Source organism: Ogataea polymorpha (genome assembly GCF_001664045.1).
Source record: "Ogataea polymorpha strain NCYC 495 leu1.1 chromosome Unknown OGAPOscaffold_4, whole genome shotgun sequence".
Taxonomy (NCBI): domain Eukaryota; kingdom Fungi; phylum Ascomycota; class Pichiomycetes; order Pichiales; family Pichiaceae; genus Ogataea; species Ogataea polymorpha.
Genome location: NW_017264701.1, coordinates 1,167,320 through 1,181,826, shown reverse-complemented (window position 1 = coordinate 1,181,826; position 14,507 = coordinate 1,167,320). Strand labels below are relative to the sequence as shown.

The 14,507-nt window shown below is 44.6% G+C and overlaps 9 protein-coding genes across 9 annotated transcripts; 6 read left to right on the top strand and 3 right to left on the bottom strand.

Moving 5' to 3' along the window:
* Nucleotides 1-527: 527 nt before the first annotated feature.
* On the top strand, nt 528-2,016 carry OGAPODRAFT_94450 (uncharacterized protein; the record flags this gene model as incomplete). Its single annotated transcript, XM_018357538.1, has 2 exons — nt 528-1,569; nt 1,747-2,016. Exons 1-2 carry the CDS (start codon nt 610-612, stop codon nt 2,014-2,016), a joined length of 1,230 nt encoding a protein of 409 aa, XP_018210982.1. The 5' UTR covers nt 528-609.
* A 45-nt stretch (nt 2,017-2,061) lies between these two features.
* On the bottom strand, nt 2,062-2,535 carry OGAPODRAFT_76889 (uncharacterized protein; the record flags this gene model as incomplete). Its single annotated transcript, XM_018356246.1, has 2 exons — nt 2,062-2,465; nt 2,523-2,535. The coding sequence occupies 2 exons, from the start codon at nt 2,533-2,535 to the stop codon at nt 2,098-2,100; spliced, it is 381 nt and encodes a 126-aa protein (XP_018210981.1). The 3' UTR covers nt 2,062-2,097.
* Nucleotides 2,536-2,640: 105 nt separating this feature from the next.
* On the bottom strand, nt 2,641-3,792 carry OGAPODRAFT_94448 (uncharacterized protein; the record flags this gene model as incomplete). The annotated part of the gene is made up of 1 exon (XM_018357537.1): nt 2,641-3,792. The coding sequence occupies one exon, from the start codon at nt 3,790-3,792 to the stop codon at nt 2,662-2,664; it is 1,131 nt and encodes a 376-aa protein (XP_018210980.1). The 3' UTR covers nt 2,641-2,661.
* Nucleotides 3,793-3,857: 65 nt separating this feature from the next.
* Nucleotides 3,858-5,446, top strand: OGAPODRAFT_16684 (uncharacterized protein). The gene has a single exon (XM_018354596.1). It carries the CDS (start codon nt 4,572-4,574, stop codon nt 5,439-5,441), a length of 870 nt encoding a protein of 289 aa, XP_018210978.1. The 5' UTR covers nt 3,858-4,571; the 3' UTR covers nt 5,442-5,446.
* OGAPODRAFT_8819 (uncharacterized protein) lies at nt 3,888-4,424 on the top strand (the record flags this gene model as incomplete). Its single annotated transcript, XM_018356886.1, has 1 exon — nt 3,888-4,424. The coding sequence occupies one exon, from the start codon at nt 3,888-3,890 to the stop codon at nt 4,422-4,424; it is 537 nt and encodes a 178-aa protein (XP_018210979.1).
* A 93-nt stretch (nt 5,447-5,539) lies between the features above and the next one.
* On the top strand, nt 5,540-7,755 carry OGAPODRAFT_16683 (uncharacterized protein). The gene has a single exon (XM_018354595.1). The coding sequence runs from the start codon at nt 5,560-5,562 to the stop codon at nt 7,702-7,704; it is 2,145 nt and encodes a 714-aa protein (XP_018210977.1). The 5' UTR covers nt 5,540-5,559; the 3' UTR covers nt 7,705-7,755.
* Nucleotides 7,756-7,930: 175 nt separating this feature from the next.
* OGAPODRAFT_76885 (uncharacterized protein) lies at nt 7,931-12,181 on the top strand (the record flags this gene model as incomplete). Its single annotated transcript, XM_018356245.1, has 1 exon — nt 7,931-12,181. The coding sequence occupies one exon, from the start codon at nt 7,931-7,933 to the stop codon at nt 10,400-10,402; it is 2,472 nt and encodes an 823-aa protein (XP_018210976.1). The 3' UTR covers nt 10,403-12,181.
* OGAPODRAFT_82784 (uncharacterized protein) lies at nt 7,962-12,200 on the bottom strand (the record flags this gene model as incomplete). The annotated part of the gene is made up of 1 exon (XM_018356643.1): nt 7,962-12,200. The coding sequence occupies one exon, from the start codon at nt 12,198-12,200 to the stop codon at nt 10,407-10,409; it is 1,794 nt and encodes a 597-aa protein (XP_018210975.1). The 3' UTR covers nt 7,962-10,406.
* A 130-nt stretch (nt 12,201-12,330) lies between these two features.
* Nucleotides 12,331-13,374, top strand: OGAPODRAFT_76884 (uncharacterized protein). The gene has a single exon (XM_018356244.1). It carries the CDS (start codon nt 12,531-12,533, stop codon nt 13,269-13,271), a length of 741 nt encoding a protein of 246 aa, XP_018210974.1. The 5' UTR covers nt 12,331-12,530; the 3' UTR covers nt 13,272-13,374.
* Nucleotides 13,375-14,507: the final 1,133 nt, after the last annotated feature.

Here is a 14,507-nt window from a genome sequence, read left to right as displayed (position 1 = left end):
TACTCAATTTGAAATCTTTTGTAGGATAGCCAAGTTGCTCCATATATTTCATGAACAAGTTTGTGATCTGCAAATCCGTAATGGTTTCGTTTTCTGCAAAATAGCGGTCGATTTCCTCTTCGACAGCTTTAGTAACATCCGGATACTTTAATCGTGGCTTACGTTTGTATGTCTCGAGCGTGGGGTTGCTGCTGAGCTGGGCCCTAAGAGCTTGTTCTTTCAAAACCCAGGTCGAGAGAGTTGCCTGGGATATACCAAACTGGCCCAGTTTACGGAAATGCTCAATTGTTTCCCTTTGTGATCTAGAGGGTGGTCCGTGAAGATAGTCCAGGACCTGGATTTTTTGCCTCAGAGTGGCTCTGGGCAGCTTATCAGTCATGATCACTGCGTAACCCAAGTTTTACTATGCACAGCCTAGACTGAATAGGAGCATACTTTTTTTCATCACTTCAGCCGAGTCGTGTGCTTGGCAAGCAAAATTACACCTCTACCTTTTTTCGAAAAGAGACAACAAAGCGTACTTCCGTCGGCAACAGCTATTTGATTTAGCACTAACAACCAGCCCTCGCATCAAAACCGGCATAAGCGCGTCACACAGAAAACAACAATATGTCATCGGGATTACAAAGACGTCGGGGAAAACAGTCATCCACAATCGAGGAAAGCTCAGGAGCTCTTGAAGACGGAGGAGAACATAAGATCGCCTACGATCCAAATGATATCTCGGAGTCGTCCAAGGGAAATCAAGTTCCCGTGCTGACCTTGATGGAGGAAGTTTTGCTTATTGGACTCAAGGATAAAGAAGGATATCTTTCTTTCTGGAACGACAATATCTCCTATGCTTTGCGGGGCCTAATAATCCTGGAGCTGGCCTTCCGAGGAAAGATTAGAATGGTAAACGACCCGGCGAGAAAAAGATTTGAGTTTCCAGACCGGCTGATCGAGTGCTGCGATGGTTCCATGACCGGGGAGACCCTTTTGGACGAAGCACTGAAGCTGATCAAAAACGATTCTCAACATATGAGCGTTTCCAACTGGATTGATCTGCTGTCTGGAGAAACATGGAACTTGATGAAAATCAACTACCAGCTCAAACAGGTGCGAGAGAGGCTGGCTAAAGGTTTGGTGGACAAGGGCGTTCTCAAGACCGAAAGAAAGAATTTCCTTTTGTTCGATATGGCTACACATCCTATCCAGGACCCTACACCAAAGAGAAACGTCATATCCCGAATTCTCGCTATGCTGACAAACCGAAACTTTATCATAGAGTACGACGAGAAATACTTTCCACAAACCCTCAAATACAAATATCTTCGGACAGTTTGTCTGGTAGCAGGTTGTTGTGCTGCCAACGTTCTGGAGAACATTCTAATGGACCTCAGTTTTGAAAGCCGCGATAATGCGTTTATTAGGGCCGACGAAATACTGAGCCAGTTCAGCGAGTATCCATTTGTCAATAAAGGGTCCTCAATTGGCGTGGGGATGAACCTTTTTTCTGAGATTGAGAAGGAGATCGAAACTGACAAACCAGGAGACCTTGTTTTGGAAGTCGTGGCTGCCGTGATCAGCGTCTTCAGCAAAATGGACTCCATAATCTAATGTGCTGAGGGAATGTGTAATAGATTAGGTAACAAAATTATTTCGTCGACTACAAAAAGATAAACTTAGCAGCGATGGAGTACTTAGTTATTGTTTACGATAAACCGGGAACTGTAAGTGAACTCATAAGGCCGTGACTAACATCAGAGCCGTGCGGCTATCAGAGGAGAGCACCTCAAAGGAATCCCAGCAGCCTTCAACAAAGGAGTAACCAATTGCGGAGCCATTTACAAGGACGATGCAAAGACCGAGTTTGCGGGATCCTCATATAACATCGTGGCCAATTCCAGAGAGGAGATAATCGAGTTTCTCAAGACTGATCCTTACTACAAGGCAGGGATCTGGGACGTGGATAATGCGTTGATCTACCCATACGGATGTGCAGGGCGACTAGCCAAAGATATTATTAAGCCATGAGACTATCGAGGCACGTGATATAGATTTACAATCAATGTTATCCTCAAAATATCCTCTTTGTATATGATCGGTACGTATTGTTTAGTAGCCCACACTGATCAAGTAGTCGGCCAATTGCTCAACAATCTTTGCTGCCTCGCCGGCCTGGACGCCTGCCGGATAGTGAGCGATCAAGATGGCCTTTTTGGTCTGCACACACAAAACGCCCTCGGCATCGTGTTTACCGTAAATCGACCGTGGGTCGGCACGAATGCAAACGTTTTTCTGGCCCTGAATGTGCAAACCCGATGCGTACAACTGGGAAGGATTGGAAAATCCGCGGACAATCTCCTGCACCTCGTTTGGCTGCAATTGGAAGTTGTTAGTGGTGGCCCACAAAGAGGATCCATCGGCCGCGTAGATAGAAGCCTTGTCCAATTTTCCGGTAGCGACGAGATTGTCAGTGTATGCTAAAGGTTAGGGTTCCAGATTTCACATTTCTCGATGCTGGTGCATTTGCCACTTACCGTTCCAAGACATGGCTAGAAAATCAAACCTGTTTTTTTTCGCAATGTCTCTTTTGTATTTATATGTAAGAAATTGTACCTGGAACTTTAGGGATGTAGAGTTACCCGGATGATATGGCTTTTCGTATATTAATGTACACTAGTCCTCGTCCTCTTCGTCGTCAAGCACCACACGACGCTTTTTCCTCACGACGGCACCTTCATCATCTTCCTCCTCCTCGACCTCCTGAGACTTTTCCCTGTACATAGCTTCTCCGGCACGCTTGACATTTCTTAGCTTCTCAGCAGCTTTATCAAGCTCGTCGTCATCCAGACCTGAATCCTGCTCGTTGTCGCTGACAACAAAGTCGTCCTTGTCATTGTACTCGCCGTCATCCTGCTCATCTTCGTCCTCTGCAGCGTCAATGGAGTGTGCCAGACTTGTTGTTCTGGACTCGCGCTCCTGTCGTTCTTCCTCCATTGCCAGTTTGGCAAGCTGCTTCCGTCTGGCCTTCTCGATTTCTCTCTGGGCCTTTTCCATCTCTTTAGCCTTGAGCTCGGGGTCTTCCGTTGTGACTATGGTATTGATCTTTTTCGATTTCTTCAAGCGTAAATTAGACTGCAGGGTGTTGGCCAAAATTTTGTGTGCTCTGGAGCTGGTGGAAGAAGGAAGGACCTGGATGCTTTTCTTGAGTTCCGTCACTGGCAGATATAAGTCGCCGCTCTCTGCTACCAGAATCTCATCCTCGTTGTTGTTAAGTTTGATGTTGAAGAACTCGTCACCAATTTTCAGCGACATGGAACCGTCCTCCCACTCAACGATCGCGGCGTTGGATTGTTTATAAAGTTCGTCCGAGGATGTCTTTGCATAACGCCATCTGATGGTATTTTGCACCTCCAGTTTTTTGAACTCCAGAGAATTTTGCAATTCCTTGCTTGTGCTGTCTTTAAGAGAATCTTTCAAGAACTCGTTAATATTAGATTCAAACGTGGCAGGAGCAAACGGTTCGGGGTCCACAAAGAGATAGCGCGGCAAACTAAACACCATAGCATCTCCAGCGGGGACATGTGATCGAGGATGTCTAGGAATCGATATGTCTGCACGAGTAGGTTCTTTTACCTCCACCTCCTTTTCGTTGTCATCGTCGTCATCAGCACTGATTTGCACATCGTTGATTTCCTCATCTGAGACATTGGCAGCCACTTCGTCTACCACTTCTTCATCGCTGGCATCTCCAAACAAATCATCCACCTGCTCTTCGCCTGGCTTCTCGGGTTCCTCGCTGCTCATCAACAAACTAGATTAATTTTCATTTTCTTGATGAAAATCCATCTTGGTTATGTGCCCACAAAATTTACCCCAATTTCTTATAGCTTGTTTTAAGGATGCTGTCAACGATTCGTCCTGCCAAAGCAGGACTCTTTCAAAGGAGTTGGAAAAGCTCCATTCCGCTGCTCTGTCGCTATAGTTCTCACCAGAAAGACCATGGGCACTCGGAGGAACACCACGATCATGACGACCATCACGAGCTACCCCTCAGCGAGGAGGAGCCCATTGTGAATAGAACAACACTTACCGGAGCAGCTGCGGTTTTACTTGGCTTTGGGTACTACTATGCCAATGAGAATTACAAGAGGAACCACGAAGGCAAGTCGCTACTCTGGAGAATTTACTCACCCAACGTTTGGGGGCAGCTGGAGGAAAACTTTTTGGCCTATCGAGCACGGGTGGAAAAACAAAGGGACATAAATGAGCTTCTCACAATGCCGCAGAGAAGAGATCATCGGGCCTCGTTCATTGACAACGATGGAATTCCTGGTAGATTTTTCAGCCAGAACGCAAATTGCGAGTTCAACGTAATTCAGGACTTTTCAGCGCTTCCTGAAAGAAGAAAGCCCGGGTATGATAGCCCGGCCAACTAGGGCTCTTCCTGTATAGGAACCATGTCTACTACAGCTTATTTATTGGTGTCTACCTATCTACTTAATTATACATTTAGGAGCTGCCTCATTTTATGACTTGCAGGACTACCGTCGCGTCGAAAAACTTCGCGTTGTTTACTTTATACTATGGCTGTTGGGGCTTCTAGATCAGAGCTTCTGGAGTGGATCAACACCACGTATCAGCTCAACTACACCAAGATTGAGCAGTGCGGCAACGGGGCCGTATACTGCCAGATATTTGACTCCATTTTTGGAGACTTGCCAATGGGGAAAGTCAACTTCAATCCCACCTCTGATTACCAAACTTTGACCAACTATAAGATCCTGCAGAGTGGCTTTTCGAAGCACAAGATCACAAGAGAGGTCCCAGTGGAGCGACTGATGAAATGTCGCCTTCAGGACAATCTGGAATTCTTACAGTGGATGAGTAGATTATGGTCAGAAAACAAGTTGGACGATTACAATCCAACAGCACGCAGAAAAGCTACGTTGCCTCCATCGACTGCAGGGGCGTCGTCGGGAAGCCGTCGGGTATTTTCCAATTCGTCAGCAAACGGTAGCCAGTCAGGAAGTAGGAGAACGTCTCTTACCGGATCGGCTCAAAAAGTGAGAGATCCTTTGCATTCGAAGCCAACGTTGAGCTATTCCGGCTCGCGTGTATCCTCAGGATATGGATCTGGCATTCCATCCAATGTACAAGAAGAACTGAAAAACCTGAGATCTCAGGCAGAAGAAATGAAGCTGGTACAGGAAAGCTTGGAGACAGAGAGAAACTTCTACTTCAATAAACTACGAGACATTGAAATTCTCACACAGAATCTCTCCGAGAAGTTGCAAAGCTCTGAGCCGGTCGATGTGAGCATGGAGCAGCTAGTATCTCACATCCAGGAAATTTTGTATAGCACCACTGAGGGTTTCCAAATTCCTAGCGAAGATCAAACAGATGGTCCGGGAAAGGAGAATGATATTAAGATGTTCGACGAGGAGACCTTCTAATGCGCTACCCAACTATCTATGCTTGATCTAATATACTCATAATTTTGTGTTTTGGTAGTTACCCGGGCTCTGGTAGTTTCTTTAAAAATAGAGTGGCGATTACTTCAAGTTGTTAGATATGTTTTTGAGGGGCTCGATAGCACGTTTAAGGCCTGAGCAGGTCAAGGTGCGTTTTCAGCAGCCTTCAAGAAGCAGCCCCCTTTTCGTACGCTCATTCTCGTCTGGGCAGCAAATCCGTTTCAAGCAAACGTTTTTCAACCCGAACGAAGAACCAGACAAGAATAAGGACAACAAGAAGAAAAAGAAGGGTCCAGATCTCAGCAATCAGCCACAGGACTTCTTCAAAAACACAAAATGGACCAACTGGATTTTTCCCGGTCTGGTTATCTCTTTGTTTTTAAATAGCTACTCTAGTGGAGAGAGTAGTCAAATGACTTTCCAGGACTTCAAAGTCAATTTCCTTGAAAAAGGACTGGTGAAAAGGATCACTGTGATAAACAACTCATTTGTGGAAGCTGAGCTAGTCACCCAACATCCCAGGATAGTTGGATTCACCATAGGCTCGGTTGAGTTTTTTGAGAAGGAATTAGATGAGATCCAAGATAAACTTGGCATTCCAAACAATGAGCGTATTCCAGTGTCATACATCCGTCGCTCTAGCATTCTCTCCTACATTATGCCGTTTGTGCCTACTTTGATCCTGATTGGTGGTACCTACTATCTTGCTAGACAGTTGCAAAAGCGTGCACCAAACGGTAAAGGTGGTGGGCCTTTGAACAACATCATGGGCATAGGCAAGTCCAAAGCTAGATTGTTTAACCAGGAAACAGATATTACTGTCAAGTTCAAAGATGTTGCCGGTTGTGATGAAGCTAAGGAGGAAATTATGGAATTTGTCACATTTTTAAAGGAGCCTAAGAAATACGAGAAGTTGGGTGCCAAAATTCCAAAAGGCGCCATTCTTTCAGGCCCCCCAGGTACAGGTAAAACCTTGTTAGCTAAAGCCACAGCGGGAGAGGCTGGTGTGCCATTTCTTTCTGTTTCTGGTTCCGAATTCGTCGAGATGTACGTTGGTGTCGGTGCTTCTAGAGTTCGCGATTTGTTTTCTACAGCCAGAAAGCTAGCTCCTTGTATCATATTTGTGGATGAGATCGATGCCATTGGTAAGTCAAGAGAAAGTGGACCAATGGGTGCGAACGACGAAAAAGAAGCAACATTGAATCAGCTCTTAGTCGAAATGGATGGATTTGAGGATACTGATCACATTGTGGTTCTTGCAGGTACGAATAGGGCCGATATACTGGATAAAGCATTGACCAGACCCGGCAGATTTGATAGACATATCAGCATCGATAGACCAGATATTGAGGGAAGAAAGGCAATTTACAAAGTTCATTTGAAGCCGCTCAAGCTTGAACATCCTGTCACGGACGAGTTTGCAGGAAGACTGGCAGCTTTGACTCCAGGATTTTCCGGAGCCGATATTTCGAATTGTTGTAACGAGGCTGCATTAATTGCCGCAAGAGAGGACGCTGACGTTGTCAAGCTGGTTCATTTCGAGAAGGCAATCGAAAGAGTGATTGCAGGTCTTGAGAGAAAAAGTAGGGTGTTGTCACCCGAAGAAAAGAAAACAGTTGCTTATCATGAAGCAGGTCATGCTATCTGTGGATGGTATTTGCAATATGCTGATCCTTTGCTAAAAGTTTCTATTATTCCTCGTGGTCAGGGTGCTCTTGGATATGCGCAGTATCTTCCTGGCGATGAGTATCTTATTTCACAAGAACAATTCGAACACAGAATGATCATGGCCCTTGGCGGACGAGTTTCAGAGGAGCTGAATTTTGATGACATAACCACCGGTGCTGCTGACGATTTCAAGAAAGTGACTCAAATGGCAAACATGATGATTCTTCGATTGGGAATGTCGAAGAAGTTAGGCACTATCACCTTTGAAACGAACACTCAACAACCACAAGTTCACAAACTTTTCAGTGAAGAGACTTTTGAACTCATTGATAACGAAGTGAAGAGAGTTATCAACGAGGCATATGAAAAATGTAGAAAGCTTTTGACGGAGAAATTAGATGAAGTCGAGAAAGTGGCTCAGGAGTTGCTCGCCAAAGAAGTTTTGACTAGAGACGATATGATCCGACTTTTGGGGCCTCGCCCATTCGAGGAAAAGAATGATGCATTCAAGAAGTACCTGCTGCCTCCCAACGAGCAGCAGCAGAATCGTCCCGAGGAAGGTGCTCAAGCAGCATGACTTGTATATAATTAAGCTGATACACGAATATCCTAGGTGAATGGGCATATAATAGCCATTTTGATTTACGTTGAAGCTCATACAAAGTAGCTCAAGGCGCCCCTTTTGCTCTTGGTCACTCACACTAGTCTTTCTTGATTTAGATCTGGTTAAGCCCTATTACCTAATCATAGAAAAACTCGCTTGTGTACAAAAAATAAATTGTTTGTTTATGATTAATGACGCGATGAGTTCGCGTGTTAATAGTGGAGGATCAACTATATCAGGCTCTTCGACTGAATTTTCTTGCATTGAGGCTGACAAGGAAAACATACAGCCTTTAAAGCAAGGTCGTTCTGCTAATAATTTGGTAAAGGCCTTATCTTTGAATAAGGAAACAAGGAAAGAAGTTCTTGCTAGAGAAAGAGATCAATTTGAAGCTTCTTTAGATCCTGCTCAGCTTGAGGACCTAGATGATCCGCTGGATCCTTACCTAAAATATCTGGACTGGATCCATACTAATTATCCTTCTGGGGCTAACACAGAATCAGGACTAATTCAGCTGCTGGAAAGAATAACACATGATTTCAAAGACGACGATTATTACAAAAACGAAGTTCGCTACTTCAAGGTTTGGCTTGAGTATGTGAAGTTTAGTGATAACCCGCGAGACATATTCCATTATCTTTACAAGAAAAAGATTGGTCTCTCTCTTACGCTTTTGTACGAGAGCTTTGCAAACTTCATGGAGGTAGAACAGGACTTCAAAAAGGCAGAGGAACTGTACCAAGCAGGAATTAATGCCAAAGCTAGGCCACTCAATCGACTGATTCGGGCATACGAAAACTTCAAGATCAGAAGAGCGCAATCCTCCCAAGTCCAGAAGAGACAGGGATTAGGTGTTTTGCAAAACCCATCTGGAGGGGGGTTGGAAAAGGTGGCAAAGCTAGCACCCTCTCGCAGCTCTAAAGCTTTTGCTGTTTTCAATGATTCGGAAGCAAAACCTTCATCGGCCAATGATGGCATATGGCAGCATCTTGATACGATAGACAACTCGAGGAAGGAGAATGTGATACGCCCCACATCTTGGTCGGGAGAAAAACTTTTGCAACAAAGGGTGCCCAAAGCGAACGAGCCTACTTTTGAGGTTTTTAGAGACGATGAATTGCGCTTTCCTGTCACCAAGATTATACACAATCCAGGTAAACGAACTGAAAAGTTTGATTTCAATTTTGATTTATTATACGCTGACAAAGAGGACGAGAAAAGTTTGATGGAGATACTGCTTCTCAGTCGTGGCGTGTACTATTTAGCAAAGAAGCGAAAATCCGAGCGCACATTTGATACACCGTCTAAAAAGCACACACCTTTAGTGGATTCTGAAAATGAAACCAAATTGCTTAACTCGCCAACGCTTACGTTCTACTCACGGCAGTCCATGAAAGAGGTTCTTCAGATGCTCAATCAACCGTTGAAGGAGACTAAAGTTAGCACCGAAGAACCTCCTTTGGATGAAGGACTAAGCGATTTTGTTACAGAAACTATAACCAACCACACACCTGCTACGCCAAGAAAGTTGACAAATGACGACACGGGCATGTTGAGTTCCCCGTTTGTGGAAGAGCCTCTTCACTCTGAGCCTGGAAAAGGGGATGTGTTGATCAATCCCTTTGATCACAATCTGCAAAAGAATCTATTATACAAGCAATCGTCGCACCTCTTACACTATAAAGATTACCACCAGTCAACCACCAAGCGCGAAAAATGCAGTATCTTAAGAAGTTTGCTGAAACCACATGCAGCTCCAATAATGGGTAGTCGTCAGTTGATGATGGAATTCGAAGGCGAGACGTTTTGTTTCACGAAACAGCTAGGAGTTGTGGATAAAGCAGCCACATATTTGAGCGAGAAATCAGACGGATCAGTTGCAGCAATAAAGGTTTGTTCACCTCCGGTAGAATGGGAATACTACATCCTCAAGCAGATGGAAGTCAGAGCGCCGGGAAACTTTATTAAAGTCATTGATTTCTATAAATTTGAGGACGAGTCGTACCTTATCTTGCCATACCTGAAACATGGGACCCTCTTGGATCTGATTCAGCTGACATCGCAATCAAAATCACTTAAATTGGAAGAATCTATGGTTATTTACCTTGCTGCACAGCTGCTGAAGCAAATCTCTATTCTGCATTCTATAAGTATAGTACACGCGAACCTCAAGGCAGAGAACTGCATACTGAATCTGACTCCAAACACGAAGCCTAGCTACCAGGACTTGAAAGTGATTGATTTTCAAGACTCAATCGACTTATCGCTATTTCCTGAGAATGTCCGTTTTTCTGCCCAATTGTCAGCCAATACCTATCCTCCGGATGAAATGTGGAGATCTTGGAGGTACGAGCCTGACTACTATGGACTGGCAAACATCATCCACATGCTGTTATTTGGCAGAGAATTGGGAGGTGTGAAAGCCAGTTCAAATAATTTTAAAATACGTGAAGACATGCCCAGCTACTGGCAGAGAGAATTATGGAACGAGCTTTTCAAAGTTCTCTTAAATTCACGGGATATCGATTGCGAGCAAGGAAGTCCTCTCAAGTTGCTAGCTGGCAAATTCGAGAACTGGGTTAATCTTAACTGGTCTTCTTGTGGTCTCTCCAGACAACTGGCAAAGATCACAGAATTTTTGGACGACCAAAGGAAGAGGAATAAAATATAATGCATTATGAACGTCTAATTAAACTTTTGATGCGTTGGGCGCATTTTTTAATTCTGGATCGTAATATGGTGATCCTGCTTTCCTTCAGTTTCAACTCTGCTTCTTCCTCTGTGACGGTTTTCTTTGTCAAGAGATTGAAGATCGAACCAAAAGCCAATGACATCACTGTGGAAGTTAAAATAATAACATTGTAAGGCATAGAAAAGTCAGGCGTCGGAAGAGTTAGTAGTGCCGTAGTAGTTCTCATTTCGTAGACCACCTTATGCGAGTTGCGATCGAGGACCGATATCACTGCTGGTTCAATCTCAAAACCGTGATTTGCGTCTGGCGGGTATTCTGCATACAATAGCATGGCCTTATCAAACTCAAGAGAAAGTTTGATTTTCGTGTGCGCTGGGATGCTGACGAGCAATTCCAAGTGAGACGGTTTTTGTCTGTCAATTGCTGGATTATAGATAATACCCTTGACGTATTGGTCAAACTGTGGATCTGCCACCACATGCGTAACAGTAGAATTTATGGTTAACGTCAGGGTATGGAGGTAAATGCGGACAAACCATGGTATCGATTCAAAAATGATGATGTCTGAGTCCTCATCGGTCGGATTCTTCAAATCTATTCTGAATCCCCCGGAATCCTGGGAGTAGCCAGAGAGTGATCTGGATGCAAAGATGGGAGGGCTTTTCAAAGGCTTAATCTTTTTTGTGTCTTTTGCTTTGAACAGCAAATTGTACTCATTTGTATCTTCGATCGCGAAACATGTCTTTCCGTCCTCCAAAGTGGGTGTTATCTTGGTCTGGGATTGAATTTCACTACTCCAATACTCCAAATTGAGGTCTGCACAGACTTTAGTTGGTTGTGACGCAAGCAATGCACCACCTTGGATATTTTTGCCAAAGAGGTCGGCTAAGGAGAACTCCAGCTCTGAGATATCATCAAGAGGAAAACAATGGAATGCATCAAAAGGTTTTGTCGGATCGCATTTGAGTTGTGAGCCAGGAGTGGGTTTAGGGATAGGCATTCGGTTCCGTTCCAAGGTCATCGGTACATCTAATATCAAGTTGATGGATTGTTCCATTTCGTAATGGCATTTTGTTCCCGAGCAGTGGGTGGTGACATCGATTGACATGGAGGACCACTGCGAGTTGAAAACTTTGTGTCCGGTGAGTAAAGACGAAATTCCTGCTTTGCCTTTGGTTGGGAGAAGTTTTAGAAACGGCGTCAAGTTTTCAGTGCAGACAGGTTCCCGGGGCAATGCGCTTCTTAGGAGAAAAAGATCATTTCTAAAAGACACGTTTTGTGCCAACATAGGAGCTGTTGGCTGGAATACGGTAACAGGATAGGTCGTCGAAGAAGTATCAATGAAATTCAGGGAGGCGCAGAAAAGGCCCGACAAACAGTTAGCCAGTTTGATCCAGTCTTTGAAGACGGTCTCCTCGTTTTGGCCTTCAACAACCGCCCACAATTCGACACCCGTTCCCCCGCTGTGTTTACCTTGGTACGGTAGTTCCCCATAAACTTCCGGGTCATACCATCCCTGACTGAACCGAAGATGGAGTTCTCTTGTGTTTGTATCCTGGAGAATGGGTCCCAAAAGCTTGGAAAACGTAGAATAATGGAACGTCTTATCTTCGGGCTCGTACAACTCAAACTCTGATGAATTGATCTTGAAGTTAAACGACGCAAGTAGGTTGTTACGTTCTAAAGGCCTAAACTCCAATGACTCCTCATAAGGGTACTGCACAGATGCTCTACAAAGTGTGCAGAGCAACAGAACAGGTAGAAGCAACTCTCTCATTCAACGATTCGGGAAAAAAAACTAAGGGCCCTTTGTTTTTTAATAGTTTTTCTGTCAGTTTTTTAGGCACGATCCAAAACAAAGACGCGTATGTTTGATACAACGACTATTCGACGCCGAGGGCTGTTGGGAAAAGTGTACAATAGCATTTTTGGACCGTCACCCAGTCCACTAAATACCCAAACGCCAATTGAGGATGAAGATCATGTGACCGAATATAATACCTATTTGAATAGCGAAAGACGATATTTAAACGGAGACGACGACATATCCATCAATGACGACTTCAATGATACCCGAAGCCGCAGGAGCTCGGTAATTGCTCCTCCTATGACGCCGTCACATTTGGATGACGATTGGAAAATCAGCGACACTTTGGAGAGAATAAAGATGAGTCGCGAACGCTGGCAGCGGAACGATCAGGTTCCTGGCGAATTCCCAAAACCCATTGCGGAGCCCGTTCAAGGAGGACTTGCCGAGCACATAGAGCAGAACAATCAGCTGATCAGCAAGCTGATTCGTGATTTTGATTTGGTTACCGAAAATGTCGAGTTGCAACAGCTGCGAACAGAAAATGCCGAGCTGGCTCTAAAGTACAAAGCTCTACGCGACGAGTTCAAACGCGAGCTTGATTCCAACAAAGAAATCTTTGATGGATACTACGACCTGTACACTAAATACAACGAGACGAAAACAGAGCTCTCCAAGCTGAAGAAAGATACCAGCGACAGGATCGGTGAGCTCGAGCTCGAAAATCAGAGACTCAAGATGGAAACGCGTTCCAGACGACTCACGTTGGACGACCAGAAGCTCTACTACAAAAGCCAATACGAAGAGATCAAAAACGAGTTGCAGCTCAAAATCCAAGAGGAGAAAGCCTATCAGCAGCGAATACGAGATCTGGAATTGAAACTACATGAGCAATCCCCAGCTAAGCCGAGGGCTGCCACTTCCAACACGCTAGACCAAGACTCCATTCAGTTGCTGCGTGAGCTATACGCCGATAAGGAGGTTCCCAGCACAAGTATAGAGACTTGGATTAGCCAACCGCGTATCAAGCACGAAAGCTAGTTGTATTATAGGTTACGATAATTTTGTGCACCGCCCTATATTTTAAGACTCCGATTTAAATGTCGGAGAAGACTAGTGATATATCAAAGTCTCACAGCATTGAGCCTTTGGAATACACTCCCTTCAATGAAGCGCGATATATAGATACAGAGGAGAACATATCTTTCACCAAAACGCATCCTGTGAGCATTAATGTCCATAATCTTCAGATATTAGCTCGCAAGGGCCCTAGAAAGATATTTGGGCGAAACGCCAAAAGGAACAGCAACGAGTCAACAGACAAACAGATCCTACATCCCATGACATTTCACATTCCAGAGAATACTCTTGCTTGTATAATTGGAGGCTCTGGGTCGGGGAAAACGACGCTCTTGAACAGGCTTGCGGGTAAACAAATTACTGGCTCAACACTCATTCAGGAAGGGTTGGTGACCTATAACAATGATTCAGACCTCTCGAAAATTAGACATGCGTACGTGATTCAGCAGGATATACTCATTCCCAATTTGACTTGTTTCGAAACCCTCATGTTCGCTGCTGAGCTTAAACTGCCCAAGCTTACCTCGAAAATTGCTCGTGCAAAGCTCGTGAACGAGATTATCATGGAGCTTGGGCTCAAGGAGTGCCGTGACACTCTTGTTGGAGACCGTGTTAACAAAGGACTCAGTGGGGGTGAAAAAAGACGGCTTAGTGTTGCCATCCAGCTGATTTCCAATCCTTCGATATTATTTTTGGACGAGCCAACAACGGGTCTGGACAGTTACAACGCGTACTTGCTCTGCGAGTCGCTCAAACGGCTTACCAAAAGATTGGACAAAACAATCGTCTTGAGCATCCATCAGCCTAGAGCGGACATATTTCGGCTTTTTGACCAGGTTTACATTCTCAGCAAGGGACACATGTGCTACGGTGACTCCTACGAAAACGTGTTCAGCCACTTTGCCTCTTTAGGATACTCGATTCCGGAGGATGTGAATCCAGCTGACTTCCTTATCGATATCACAAGTATCGACATGCGAAATCCGGAGCAGGAAGCCATATCGTCAAAACGCGTGTACTTCATAGTCGAGCAATGGAAACAGCGAATGGCAAAAATAGAGCTGCCGGTGTACAAAGACAAAAATACCGATGACGGCGACGAAACGTTCCAAAAGTTGGGGCGGGCCCCTTTTTGGAGAGAGCTTCGTATTTTGATTCGAAGAAACTTCATTCTCGAAAGAAGAGACCCAATTGGAT

Excerpts from the sequence above, each read along its gene's own strand:
- OGAPODRAFT_16683 (XM_018354595.1), top strand. The coding sequence starts at position 5,560 with ATGTTTTTGAGGGGCTCGATAGCACGTTTAAGGCCTGAGCAGGTCAAG.
- OGAPODRAFT_76884 (XM_018356244.1), top strand. The coding sequence starts at position 12,531 with ATGACGCCGTCACATTTGGATGACGATTGGAAAATCAGCGACACTTTG.
- OGAPODRAFT_16684 (XM_018354596.1), top strand. The coding sequence starts at position 4,572 with ATGGCTGTTGGGGCTTCTAGATCAGAGCTTCTGGAGTGGATCAACACC.